The sequence below is a fragment of the Chinchilla lanigera genome, unplaced genomic scaffold (assembly GCF_000276665.1).
Source record: "Chinchilla lanigera isolate Chin_1 unplaced genomic scaffold, ChiLan1.0 scaffold00065, whole genome shotgun sequence".
NCBI classification, from domain to species: Eukaryota; Metazoa; Chordata; class Mammalia; order Rodentia; family Chinchillidae; genus Chinchilla; species Chinchilla lanigera.
In genome coordinates, this window is record NW_004955466.1 from 6,476,038 (window position 1) to 6,491,089 (window position 15,052).

At 44.0% G+C, this 15,052-nt stretch overlaps 1 protein-coding gene across 1 annotated transcript in view; it reads right to left on the minus strand.

Moving 5' to 3' along the window:
• Positions 1-784: 784 nt before the first annotated feature.
• The window catches only part of Rhoj (ras homolog family member J), an 88,069-nt gene continuing 73,801 nt past the window's right edge, over positions 785-15,052 (minus strand). The window contains exons 3-5 of the mRNA XM_005399158.2: positions 12,698-12,862; positions 10,732-10,827; positions 785-3,182 (exon numbers count right to left, since the gene is read on the minus strand). Of these exons, the coding sequence (XP_005399215.1) occupies positions 3,036-3,182; positions 10,732-10,827; positions 12,698-12,862 (408 nt within the window). The 3' untranslated portion in view covers positions 785-3,035. The remainder of the gene's footprint in view (positions 3,183-10,731; positions 10,828-12,697; positions 12,863-15,052) is intronic.

Genomic DNA, 15,052 nt, shown 5'->3' on the forward strand with positions numbered 1-15,052 from the left:
GGTGAACCCACACAGCTCCAAGGTAGTGTGTGCAGAAATGAGGAACTTACTGTGTGGGCTTGAAAGACGTTCAGCGGAACAGCTGCGGTCTGCCCTGCTCTGGCCAGCACCTCGCTTAGGTCATGTAGGCTGAATTTCTCAAGCGTACAATGAAGAATTGGACCATAGTTTCTTTTTCTTTTTTTTTTTTTTTGGTTTTTCTCCGGTACCGGGAACCGAACTCACGACCTTGCGCTGGCCAGGCAGGCGCTTTTGCCGCTGAGCTAAATCCCCAGCCCCTTAGTTTCTTTTTCTTTTCTTCCTTTTTGTTGTTTTTTTTCAAGACAGGGCCTTACTTTGTAGTGCAGGATGACCTTGAACTCACTAAATAGGCCAGGCTGGCCTTGAACTCAAGGCAATGATCCTCCTGCCTCAGCCTCCCAAGTGCTGGGATTACAGGCATGTGCTACCCTGCTCAGCCAGCACTTTCCCATCACATGGACAATTCCTGGTCCCTTCTCCAGCACCCAAGGACCGGTACATTCTCATCACCACTGTAGTTTCTGATACCTTTTCTAATTCTGAAGAGTGAAGACTCTAGCTTCACATGGAAATCAGCTGCTGCTTGTTGTATGGACCATTAATGGATCCTTCTCTAGATTTCTGTGCCTTTTTATTTTTGGTTTCAGAACAGTTTTATTCAATCTTATGGCAAAAAACACTTTTTAGTGACACGAAGGAGATCTTGGCACAAGACAAGGGGAGTGAATGATTAATGTGCTGGAATGACGTGAACTCATTTATGTAGCTTTGTTCTATGTGACTTTATTTTGTAATTAGCCCCTAACATCTCTTGGAGTCTGCTCTGTTCAGACACTAACGGTCTCTGCACAGGTTCCGGTTCCAGGCGAGAGAGAGTTACCTTCCCACCATGAACAAGTTAATCCCAGTGGCCCACGGGGGAGGTGATGACGTGAGGAGCTATTTTCCGGTTGAGTACACACATCTGGAACGTTTTTCTTGGTGAAGTCAACACAATGCTTTCCATTTTCATCCGCATCAATGAGAAGTGAGGAGTGGCTCTTTAGCAAGATGTAACTATGCAATAATGCGACAAAACTGGCTAACAGCACTTCCTTTATTACAGGGCTAAATACTCATTATTGTTTGTAGAGGATGAATTCATAACCTCTGCAGAGTTATAGTTCACACATGGTTGACTTCCATTTACAAAGGCAGAAAGTCCTCATTTTTCTAAATGTCACACTTTGGCTTCACAAAACTCCTGCTGCCTTTAAGATGTGTGTGTGTACTTTAAAAAAATGTTTAGCAATTAGATGGGAGAGAAAAGAACTAGTACTTGAATATGGGAGGAGGGAAAACACATTTCAGAAATTCTACACAGATAGAACCCCAAAGACTGAAGTGTAATTCCGGAAGGTCTTAAGAGAAAAGACCCACAGCATACAATTCTTTTTGTAAATGGCTCCTCCAGGAGCAGATGGGACTAGAAAGCTGGTGTCTTCATTAGGGGGAGCTAGAATCTGGAACAACTTGGCATCATTTTGTACTGCCTGGGGCCGAGGGTATAGCTCAGGGGTGCAGCGCTTGCCTGGCAAGTGGGAGGTCCTGAGTTTGATTCCTGGTAGCCCCCCTGCCCAAATGTCATACTGCAAAGATAGACTTCACTCATGCAATAAAATAAAATGAATTTTCATATAGAAAGGGCAAATAATCGGGAGCTTTTCCTTTCCTAGGGCCAAGGCCATGCTGTATGTTGTGCATTGTTCTGGAAATGGACCCAAAACTTGGTACCTACCAATGTAGCTCCCAAACAGATATTTGGGAGAGTGAGGAAGGGAAGCGAGAGGTGCAATAATTTAGCACCATTTGTAACTGGGAAAAGGTATTCCATTTAGAATGAGAGCTTACAGAGGGCAAGCTGAGAAGCACTTTCTGTTGAAGCAAGTACAAAAACTGAGGCAGTGTGGCTGATTTGGGGGCATTGTGAAACTTTTGGCTTTTCATGTTGAACGTCCAGATCTTTCTTTCAGGTCAGGCTATTGTTGTATGGGCAGGAACAAGAGCAACAGGGAGGGAGGAGGTGTAAGTCCAAAGAAGGAAAAGGGTTTCCGGGGGAAGGGAGGAGCAGGAGATCTACTTTGCTGGGTGAAGAATACTTGTAAAGGATGAGTTCTGCCATTTGCTTCCCCCAATCAGTTTGTATAAAAAGCAGAAATGCTATTTTCTTAAATACAGTTCCTTTTTAGTTAGACATGGCATTATGATATGAAAAAAAAGCAGCCTATCTACACTTTAAGCATTTGTAGGGTGAATCTTTGGCAAAATATGTGGACCTACAATAATTCAGATGGTGCTTTTTGTTTTTTTAAAAACCAGGCTAAAAAATGATGGCTTTGTAAATTTCCGAAAGCTTAAAAGTTTTCTTGTGTTTTATAATCAGGCATTCAGAGGTATATGTTGGTTCCAATAACTTTGGTAGAAACCTGCCCAGAATGGAAATGAACACGAACCATCTTGTCTTTAGGCTACTTTGGTAAGGATTTGTAAAACCTGAGTCAATTGGAGCTTCCTGAAGTAACACAAATCTACGTAAGACACATGGATGAAAACAGCAGTTTCAGGAAAAGAAAAGGTTAGTGTCGTGTTCTTAGGTTTTCTATAAGACATCAAGTAAGGCCACCAACACAGGCACCAACTTTCTCTTTTGGTTTTCCTGCGATGATTCCCATCAGTTCCACACTCGTGGGAAGGGGGCTACAAAATGCGAGGTGGCCTTCGACTTTGTCTCCAACATGCTCGGCAGCAGGCCTGTCTGGACTCCAGGCCCGGCGTTGCAGGCGCGTGTGCAGGGTGGCTGCTCTGGCTGGCAGGGGACGTGGCAGGTGGCGGACGAGGGTGCTGCTCGGAGAGCTCATGCAGGCGCAGGACTTCCTCTGTGTGGTGTCCTCCTTTCTGGCTGGAGCTGGGGTGCAGAGGCTGCCCGCCGACCTCCCTCCCCCGGGGCCGGAGTGGAGGGCGGTGCTCGAGCAACCTCAGATAACGGAGCAGCAGCTATGCCGCGCAGAGCACCGTTTCTTCTTTTTCTTGGGGTGGAAAATGGTGAGGATTGCTTCATCAAAAACTGCTTTAAGGCCTTTCTGAGTCAGGGCCGAGCATTCCAAGTAGCACTGTGCTCCGATCTTAGACACAAAAGAGAGAAAGCCATGAGGAGCAGGAAGAACAGGGAAAAAAGCCCTCTGCCGAATCCCGACTTGGGCACGGTCCCTAATCAGCCTGGGGGCTCGTTTGGATTTCTTTCCTTGTTTACAACGTGTGTCCACTACTCTAACTTTTTTTTTTTTTTTTACATTCTTATACTAGCAATACATGGTTATAGGTCACTTTGGTAAGCAATGACTTCCGCAAGTGGTCCACGGCCACTTATCTCTAACATAAGCATGTAAAGATGTAACAGTGCAAATAACTAGAAAAGGGTTCAAGGCCAGTGGTACATTTGAATTATGTTGTGAAGCACAGGCCTGCCCAGTGTTGTGTTAGCTGCTGTCAAATCCGAGCAAACTGCACCTTGAGGGTGTGGTAGGGCCAGGTATCAGGCCTGCTGATAAAGCCACAGAAAGGGAGGGGGTTTCTAGGTAGTTCTTGATTGGAATATACTTCTAATAAGATACCTTTCAGTGGCATAATCCCTGAATGGTGTTGTTATTCAGTTTCAACAGTATATATATATATATATATATATATATATATATATTTCTTTTTTTGTTTGTTTGTTGTTTGTTGTTTTTTGTTTTTTTCCGGCACCAGGAATTGAACTCACAACCTTGCGCTTGCCAGGCAGGCACTGTGCCACTGAGCGAAATCCCCAACCCCTAAAAGTATATTTTAAGAAATTAAAAAAATCCGAACGTGTAAAACCAGAAATCATAAAGTATGTGTATCTACAGAAACATATTCTCTGTCTGTGGACAGTCTATTTAAATGATAAAGTATTTTGTACTTCTGTCGGGCTTTATCTCAAAACTTTTTGAGGATTTCATTCCACGGTATGTTGGACAATCATGAATGCTCTACGAAAACCAGGCCAAAGCTATAGGCTCTCAGTGTGGATATCGTAGGTGTGAAGACCGTGTCTGGCAGTCAGCCTCATGGGAAGGACACCTGGATATTTCTCACATACTCAGTGTGAGCCAGCTATATGACATCGGCCTCTTAAAACTAAGCATATCCAGAAAAGTGCTTGCTTTTGTTTTACATTATAGGACTCATTTTGACAAATGAAACTAGCTTAGCAGAGGTTGGCTGGATGGCGAACTCCTGGCAACGCCAGCAGGTGAATGGCAAGAGTAGCAGCAAAATCCTGTGCCTGTCAAGGCCAGTTGCTTATACAAATGAATAAGCCAGGGCTGGTGGGAGGCCCAGGGGCTGGAGCGGGTGGCGGGTTGTGAAGCACATGCCCCTCTAGAGTGGTCTTAACTCCGCTCCATGCGGGAATGTTGAGTTGTGGTTGTTCCAGTTTTGTATTTTTCAAGAAGGTCTGGGAACTTAGACTTTTATTTAGTATTTACCAATTTAAAAACCTCCTGTGGAACATGCAGGATGCTGACATGGATGCACTTGGGTGTAACCAGGCAATTTGCAATGTGCAGACTAAAGAGAAACTAGTGATATTGTGTAGACCAGTGTAGGAACAGCCCCAGGGGGGAACATGGGGTGTCAACTGGAAAGTGCAAGAACTAGACCTAAACTCTGGGTCTGTCTCCTCATCAGTGTTCTTTTCCTTGATTCTTGACTGTAGCTGACCGGATGGCTTAGCTCTGCTGCAGCTGACATTCAATGCGACAAGCTGCTCACTTACCCACAAGGTTACAGACACGAACACTAAGTAGAAAATAAAGTTGTTTTGGTTGGGCCTAGAAATTATTCTCTTACTTCTCCAACAGATACTATATCCCTTTGTTGCTTTTGCGGACTGAAGGGTTACTGTGGGAGCCAAAGAGAAATACCAAAATTATGGTATTGAAACCATGGATGGGTGTTGAAAATCTGTCTTTCATTTTGACCATGGTTGGCCTTTGGGCTAGGGAATAACTTTAAAAAATAATCAGAAAGTCAGAGAATAATGTCTAGGCTCAACCAAAAACAGTAGGGAACTGTTTTTAGAGAGGAATAAAGGGCAGAGAGAATTTTCCTAGTAATGTCATTGTCACACGTGGGGGCTGTGTCTAAGCTGGGTACGAGCACATGTAAAAAGGCACACTGATTTAACGACGGGCCAACTGAAAGACCTGTAATGTGACAGCTCTTTACACTCATGCTGCAAACCTGTAGAGTGCTGTGGGGCTCTTTTATCTGGGAGACCCCCAGAATGATGATCCCCAGCCTCAGATTCTGGGGATTTCAGGAGGGCTGGAAACTCTGTTCACACTCGCCCACCCCCTGCAGGATGGGTGGGAACCTCTCCTCTCCTCCCCTCCGGCCCCCACAGCGCTGCACACAGGGCATCAGAGCTCGCCTTTTGATGATGCAGAAGGAGTCGAAACTTGTCTCTCCCAATTCTGACATTACTGAAGATAACGAAACAGCGGATAAAGGGATCATTGTGTAAGGAGGTTAACAAAACACTGTGCCTTGTGCTGATCGGTCCAGGAAAAGTCGCCAGCAGATTTTGGGTGTGAGTGGGGAGGAGTGTGAGAAAGACAATCCAGCTGTGGGATGAGTATTGTTACGTGTTTGAAGGGCTCTGAGGGTCAGAGAGAATTCATCCCAGTTCAGGTAAAAGGCACAGCCATGCTAGAGGGAGCGCTGAAGAACTCATTTGTGTCCTTCGAGATACGAAATGGAAAACTGTCTCAAGGAAATATAGCTTTTTTCGGCAGCAACTTCGTCTGCCTCTTGGAGCAAAACGATCTACTCTGTCAAATATTTCCAATCCATCGGTGAAAGCGCAGGATTCTGAGGATCCTTGTTTAGACACACAGGCCAGCAATCTGGAACATGCTTTACCAAGCTGATGTATTTCAAGGAAAAGGGAGGATATAAATAGAGGAACACTTTCTGATAATTTTACAATGGCTAAAACGTAATTGTTCCAAAAGCTGGGAAATATACCACAGATGCACAGCAGACGTAAGAGTCTGACAGACACATAAACCCAAGGGACAAGCCAGTAAAACCAGTGTAGCTCCTCTTCCGGGTGGTCCTGGCGGCAGGGGGACAGGTTATAGAATAAGATACACAGTAATGGACAGGAATGACCGCAAAGAGGTCTTCCCAGCTGGAGTCACGTCTGAGGGCTAACGTCGATTTCACTGCGCTTTGCTGCGCTAGACCTTGTAGGGTAGCTCATCTCGTCACCATAGCAACTTTGTGAGGACCGGCTTGTCACCATCGTCATTTTCTAGCTCAGGGAGCAGATGCCTAGAGAGGTTAAGTAACCCATCTGTGGCCACACATGTAAGAACACGGCAGAGATGAGCATCTGTCCATCTCCTGAGCCAGAGTCTTAATCATTCTGCCTTGCTGTCTCCAGCAAACAGAAAGAAATTGTGCCTGAGAGACAAAAAGTACCCCGCAAAAGACAAAAAACCCCTAATGAATCAAAGGAGGAGTGTTGTAGACTTAGGCAGGGAGAGAGAAGGGAAGGGAGAGAGAAGGGAAGGCAGAGTGGGGATTCCCCACCCGTGAACGGAGGAGAAGGGGTCAGAGGATCTGCAGGTGAGGTGGTGTCTAAAGGAACCGCCAGGCACAGAGAAGTTCTTTAGTCCTGATTTGAGATTAGAGGTGGACAGAGAGCCAAGAAAGGGAACAAGAGCCCAAGGGATTGTGGGGGAAATTCTTTTCTTTTTCTGCACCGGGAACTGAACCCACAACCTCACACCTGCCAGGCAGGTGGTGTGGTGGAAATTCTGTTTTAACCAATCAGTATTCATCAATTGCTGAAAGAGGAAGAGCCTTTCAGGGTTTGATGTGTTTTTTTTTCAGGACTCTAAAGATGCTAGCTCTAGGGTACATGGTATGAGTGCACTGCTCGGGTACAGGATGGTACAGAGGGGTGGAACTGGGGCACCTTGTCTAAAAGACTGAAAGTTTCAGGTAATGAGGACATTCTTGCTTAGAGCTGCCAGATGTGGAAATTTTTTAGAAGCCAGCAATACCATATATATATACATTTCCAAAGTGCTAAATGTTGGCCACTAAATTGCATAAAAATACTGGTATAAACTGATCAAAATATTTATGGGTATAATGTGACCCATCAGGTTGCCAGCTGGCTCCTTGTGTTTTTTTTTTTTTTGTTGTTGTTGTTGTTTTTCTTTGTCCTTTTGAGACAGGGTCTCTCTATGTAAGTCAGGCTGGCCTTGAGCTCACTTTGTAGCCCAGGCTGCAGAAGGCCAGTTTTGAACTCGCAGTGATCCTCCTGCCTCAGCCTCCCAAGTGCTGGGATTACAGGTGTGTGCCCGGCAGCTCCTTGTGTTTTAAAGGATGCTTTCGAACATTTTGGCCTCTCTGTCTGGAGTCTTTATCCCCCTCCCTCTAACTTTGTCCACCTGATAAACTTATCCTCCTCTTTGATAATACTTGCTTTGATGTCAACTGCTTTAAGAAATCTTCTCCGAGCCCTCCTGCCCCACATGTGTCTGTCACAGTCCCCTCCGCCACTTTAGTGGTACGGTAGAGTCCAAAATGGATCCAACAGCTCGGCCCATCTGTTTGCCTGTCTCCTTCCTCCCCTCGAGTGTGGGCCTCTGTAACCCTGATGCGAGTGGTGAGGGGCTGGCCTTCTGCAGCCTGGGAAAGGGGTAATGACAGTATGTGAAACAGAGCCGGGCGTGGTGGCACATGCGGGTAATTCCGGCACTCGGGAGGCTGAGATGGGAGGATCATTGTAGCCTGGGCTACAAAGTGAGCTCAAGGCCAGCCTGAGCTGCACAGTGAGACCCTGTCTCAAAAAAGACAAAAGCAAAAACAAAATAAAAAAACATGAAACAAGATGGGCCCTGTGGCTCCTTCATTCAAGAGCCATTCAGACCCCAGGTGATCGACATTAACAGAACACTGATTACTGGGTTTTGCTGCTTTAAATCCCACCCGTGTGTGGTAAAAACCCAGCAAGAAAGAGGTGCTAAGGTAAAGGGTGATGACAACGAAAGTCACCCAGAGAAGAAGATGACAAGAGCGGGCAGAAGATGGATAAAAGGGAAGTGGGCAAGGGTTGTATCTGGAAGTACCTTGGGAAGCCTGGACTTAGAAAGTCCTGCGGCGGTTGAAGCAGACAAATTGAGAGGGAGAAATCACAAAGGATTATCACCCGAGAATGAGCACCTGGCCCACGGGAGGTGTTTAATCAGTGATCAAATAAACCTAGCAGCGGTGTGGGTGTTTGGAGATGTGTGGACCGGGAATGAAAAACCAGCCATAACAGGGATGCTAAATCAAGTTAGAGAAAACAAAGATTACTTATTATACACGGACGTGAAATAGTTGTGTAAGTGCGGTTGCCTTTCCAAGGCAAAGAATTGCGTAACTGTGAATACTGAAACCATCTTTTAAACAAATGCCCTTTGACACAAAAAAGAGAAGACAGATGAAAAACAAACTGCAGACGGAGAAGCGCTTAACAGAGCAGAGCAGATGTGAGAACTCTGAATTCGCAAAACACTTAAGTTTTGGGGAGAATAGGCACGTTAAAATGTGGCCTTCAGTATATTAAAAAAGACCCCAGACCTCAGGGTTTCTTTTCAGGTGATGGTTGGGAGGCAGAAAAGCGTGGTGTTTATCACAGCCTCGCTCTGTTACTATCGAGCTGTGTGGCCTTAACCTCTCTGTGCCTCAGTTTCCCCTAGCAAAGCAGGGATAAGAATACACACAGCTCAGGGCGTGCTGTGAGGATTAATTAAGATGACGCGTGTGGAGCACTTGGCTGGCGGCCTGCGCTCCGTAAACACTCCGTAATGCTGCCTGTTATTATAAACCACTTGACAGGCGAGTCAGAGAGCAGCGAAACTTCAAACATCTCTGTAATTACACGAATTGTGATGAAACAAGTTAAGATCTTGCTTGGTTTTCTTCTAAATTGGATTCTGGAAGCTAAACGTGCTTCTCTCTGTGTCTGAGAGCAGTTGCTAGGGGAAACTGGCAAAAGGCAATAAAGTGGTGAACTCAGCCATTGTTCCCAAAATAAGTCTGAAATGAGATGGGCGGCTTTGGAGTGACTTCTTTTTAGAGAGGGGAAAAACCCCCCAACAAAACCAACTTCCCAGCTGACAGGACGAGATGGGAGACAGGCCCGGAAGCAGGGAACACTGACAGCGCGGTCCTGCAGAGAGCTGGGGCCGCGCCAGCCGGGAGCTCCTACTGGGAAACGCGCAGAGTTACTTGTGGAGCGGGGCGTTTGTGTATGTTAATGAGAACACTCTGGGCTGGATGTTTGAGAAGGCGGAAGGACCCAGAGATCCATACCCGTTCTCCTGGAAGAAAAAGACAAGGCTGGAAAAGAGACAGTTTAGAGAATGACTATAAAGTCCACAGGGTTGGGTTAGAAATTATTTCCTCTCTCCCTTCCTATGTACTGGGTGGGAACCGTACCCAGAGAATCCTGTGCTATCTCCCCAGCTCTTTCCATTTTATTTTGAGGCAGGGTCTCACGGACTCGCCTAGGTTGCCCTTGAGTTTGTCATCTTCCTGCCTCTGCAAGGAACACCGTGCCCAGCCTGGCACTGCTCCTGTGGAACCAAAATTTTATTTAATTCATTTTAGCTAAGTGCATCATACTTATTTTTGTGCCTGTAATCAGGTTTTTTAAAGAGAAACATACATCTTTGTTAATGAAGACTTTGTAGTTGTGGTTATTCTTCACCCGCATAGACAAGGCTACGCTGACTGCCTGGGGCTTGCATCTTGCAGGACTTCTTACTTAGAAAGTAAAACAAGGATTTTAAAGCCTCCTATTTGGGTTGACAGATTTGTGACTAAATCAATGAGGAAATGGATTCAAGTTACAGAAATGTGGTTTCTCAGCCTCGTCTTGGATAAAGCACTTCCATCCCTTCGCGTCTGCTTCAGTAGCTGTTTTGCTTACACCTTGGTGATAACAGGAAAGCAAAGATTTGGTGTCCGGCAAATGCTTTCTGAAATGCGTCCTCAGCCAAATCACTATGCAGTTAGACTCCGAAGAAGAAAGAGGTCTGCGAAAACTGTTCTAGCTTCAAGCCAGTTGTCTTTATTTCTCAAGCAGCCACTTGGATTTCCCAGGCGGTTACTTCTCGGTGTGTATTATGTTTCTGCGTGCTGTGTGTGACACAGGCTAGCTTGTAAGCGGCTGTTCGTTATATGATGAGGAATACTGAGCAAAAGGAACCCTGCCAGATGCTAACCTAAGTCTCTCTGAAGAAAACCACAGAATGCTGCACATGGGGTCATTTAAATGAATTACAGCGCTCCTAAGCAGTGAGATTTACAAATACACTTCTAAGCCTCCCTTCAATTCATGGATGTATGGCAAGGTGTTCTAGAGGTTGCTGAATCAGATGCTAAGTGCTCCAGCTGTTTAAATTCACCAAGTTTCTCTCCTAATGATAAACAGACAACACAGGCTGACAAGAAAGCTAGCCAAATGGTCCCTTCCGGCCTTTCTCATACAGAGGGGAGATGTGCATCCCGCTCATTCTAAGGCACATGCCAAACTCTCCTCTCAGCATACACGTAGAATTAAATCCAAACCCAACGTACCGCTTTTGCAAGCTTCACGCCATGCTCGTAAGTGAGAGGTTTCTCCTTCATATACAGCAGACGGGCCAAGGTTTTGGGGTCATCGCGCAGATCGATCTAGCAAAAAACACACACATGTGGTTAACTTATTTATTTTTTCAAGCCTTCTCAGTTATTTTAAACTGTGGTCTCATAGGGTTTCTTTTCTCCTGGACATCTTTGAAGTGGGTGAGTCTTCAAGAGAGCACACACTTGTCCATGTTATGTCTAAGAGGGTCAAGTGAGTCCTTTGTACATGGACATACCAGGATGTCCTTGTATTTTCTCCTTGGAAGCAGTCCCCCTGTGTGCTGAAGACTTCCTTTAATAATTCCAGAGCTGGCTGGTGTTTTTGGAATTTTTTGTTTATTTCTAGATTTCACTGGTAGGGCACACAAGAGGCTCAGACACTCATGTTATCTTCTAGGGATGACTTATTTGATCCCAAATTACATTAGATGATTATATTACTTACTATCTAATGCTTATTTCCTGTATCTGGATACACCTTATTTGTTTGTTTGTTTTATTCTGTTTTGCTTTTCCAAGTCAGAACTTCTCCCTACCTGTGAGACTATTCTAACAATGTATTGTAGGCTCGGGCAGGCAAGTCCCAAAGAGGGGTCTCCAAATGATTTGCTTAATGAGTAACCATTAATTTTTTCAAAGGTAGAGGTGATTTGACAGTAGGATGCATTAGGTTTGAGAATTTAATATTTGGCTGCTTTAAAATGTCACTATAACAAAAAATGTCACTATGTATGGTAACCTGCATGTGAGCACACAGGACTTAGTCTTAAAGAAAAAGCAATATATTTGTATGTTAGGGTCCCATTAATAAGCGTAATACTCAGGTCTAATAAGCGGTGGGGTTTTTTTGGCCTCAATTGCTCTACCTAATGCCAATCGGTTGAAAAATAGACTCAAATTGTACTAATGTGTTTGAGTATCCCAGCACGTAGTTTGGCAGCAGGGATCCAGGCTCCATCGATATGGATAAATATTATCATCCGGAATTAAGGTGATATACTTCACTTAAACAAACAAGCGATTATCTTTCAGAGCAGAAGCGTTCATTGTATTCTGACTTATGACTCTATGAATTGTACTTTGTCTCTCTGAGAGGGACCACATATCACCCTGTATCTATCCACAACTTCTTCAGAAAATATTTTTCTTTCTCTGATGATTTTTAGAAATCTCACTTGTCAAGCAGAACATAAAACAAGAAATATAAAGAAACAGCATATGAAACAGATCACGATAAATCCCTTCATTGTTCCTGGAATAGTAGTTTGGATTTTAAAAAAGCAAAGAACAAAATCCCTTTAAGACCACAAAGTGGGGATGGTCTTTAACGTATCTGTGCAACTGGCTTACTGCGGGAAATTCAACCTATGAAATTTTATTAGCTTTTGAAACACTTTAAGGGCCTTTCCAATACAGGTTTGTGTATCTTGTATATGCGTTTTAACTTCTTTTATGAGCTCTGGAAGATCCAGGGCTTTAAGGAGAACAGAGCAGTGTAGTTCTGTCTTCCTTCTTCCAGGAGTCCTGCCATAATATGCCCATTCTCACTGTGGGGGTCATTTTGACACTCAACTATTTTGCAGTGTTTAAAACAACCCTGGATTTTAGCTACAAAATAGTAGATAATATCTGTAACTCACACCATCCCTTCATTACTCTGATTCAGCAGAGTTGGGGAAGACTGTCAGTTTGAAAAAGTTTCTTTGGGAGATTAATTCTTACCGGGCCATATCAAAACTTTCTGCTCCACATTGAACAGTTCTATTATCTTTTCAACTATGGGCTAAATAATCGTCTTAAGCACTTCTGCTCCTAGGAGTACTGCGTCTGAGACTCTTCCATCACGTTTGGCAGAATGTGTTGCTTGTCCTGTGCTTGCTTCTTTGCACCCCCTCCCCCCAATCACCCACACTTTAACCTGGGTCCCTATGAGGACATAGGGAACGTGAGGCATGCAGTCCTTCAGCTCCGGGACCCACTCTTCCTGGACGTTGTGGTAAGAGGCGGGGTTTACGACGGAGAAGCAGATCAGGAACACGTCGGTGTTGGGATAGGAGAGCGGCCGCAGCTGGTTGTAGTCCTCCTGTGGGAAGAGCAGACCAGTTTGTAGCGCCTGAGTCAGATGGACAGGAGGTGGCTCTGGGAGGCCCACGACACCAGTGCTCTGAGATCCGGTTCCTTCCCCAGCCGGGAGTCTGGTGGTCTCTATTGCTAGACTTAAAGGAGCCCTCTGTCAGGAAACATGTTTTTGTTGTGTATGGAGATTACAGATTGCCCCCATTCGGGATGAATTTAGAAACTATTTAACAGATTTATTGAGCTGCACTTTATATAGTATAAACTTCACCCACAGATTTTTAATGTTTTACAAATTGTATATACGCAGGGTGTAAAACATGATGTTTTGTTATGCACCTAATACACGGCAGTCAAGGAAACTATCCACCTCCTCACATGGTTATTTTTTATTTATTTATCTTTTTAATGGCGAGACCCCTGGAATCTACTCTCAGCAAATTTCGAGTATGTAACATGGATATTAACCATGGTGCTTGTACTGGGTACATTCGCTCTCTACACTCATTTATCCCATTTAGCTGCAGCCTTGTACTGACCAATATCTCCCAGTGTCCCACCCCTGAGTCCCTAGGAACAGTGGTGCCGCTCTCCACTGTGTATTCCAAAGTTCACTTATTTAGTTTTTGTCTTTTGTCTACATAGCAGGGTCTCGCTATGTAGATCAGCTGGCCTTGAGCTCACTGTAGCCCAGCCTTGCCTCGAACTTACAGTGATCCTCCTGTCCTATACTCCAAAGTTCACCCATTTAAAGGGCATAATCCAATAAGAACTATCCAGTTCTCCCGCTATGTTGGTATTGTGATATATAGGACAAAGATTTAAATTAGCAGGTCACTGACTAAGGCAAAAAAATCCTCTCCTTATACAACTAAAAAAATTGTTTCCCAGTTTACTTTGGAATAAGCTAAAGTACAAGCAAAGAACTTAAATTACACAGCACAGTTCTTAATATATCCTTGATGTGTCCTTATCTCCCATCCTTCCTCCCTCTTATTTCCTTCCTTCTACTTTCATGTCATCTTTTTTTTTCAGAGCCCACAAAACGTGTTACAAGTTTTGTGAAGCGGGTTTATCTCACTTCACGCAGTGATCCATCCATTTCCCTTCCTTACGACATGCTCGTGTTTCTCTTTAGGACTGAATACTGTTGCATCATGCATATCCCATATTTCCTTTACCTATTCATCCGCTGGTGGGCACCGAGGCTGGTTCTATACCTCGGCTAGCGTGAATTGAGCCATAGCAAAGGTAACAGGGTCTTCGACAGAACAGTTGGGTAAAGGTTTAGAGCTAAGAATTTGGGACTTGGACACAAATTAATCCAAAATCCATAGTGTGACAAGCACATAAAATGCCACCTTCTTCTTTTCCCAGGGATTTTTCTGATCAGAACATGCTCTGGTGGAAGAGTTTCTAGTTCCATTTCTGTTGAGGTAGTGGGAAATAATAAATGCAAAGTAAAAACATGGCATTATTTCCACTGTGGAAAAATGTCAGGTGTCTTTTGTCAGGTAGACAAATTGCTTTAGGAAGCTCCAAGAGAAAATCTGCTTTATTGATAAAGTTTTATATATTTTCATAGAATTTAGAGATACATAAGCCAAAAGTAACTTTGTGAATATACACACATGTCCTGCTAATGTATACATCACATACTGCAGCATGACGTATGCGCCGTATCTATGCATAACATTCAGATTTGTGGGTGTGGTACAGTACATATATGCACATGCTGTATGTGAACATGCATCACGAAACCTATCACACATGTATTCACAAAGCATTTATTAGATCCCTGACTTCTCTTCCTAGCATTTAAAAGATTATAAGGCACATGTGCTTATTGCAAAAATGCAGACATTTCAGAAACACATAGATGGAAGGAAAAGTTTGTTTTCATTTTAAGTGATCTCTAAATACTTTTCCTTTCCCAGAAATCGCTACCTCCCAAAGTTATACTTCCAAACATTTGTAGGTATATGATATACACATTTAGCTTAAAAACGTAGATTAATTACACAGTTCATACTGTTGCACCACTTATTTTTTATTTATTTATTTTTAATTTTTATTATTATTTTTTGGTTTTTCTTCCAGTACCAGGAATCAAACTCACAACCTTGCGCTTGCCAGGCAGGCGTGTGCCACTGAGCTAAATCCCCAGCCCCTTGCACCACTTATTTTTAAAAAATAA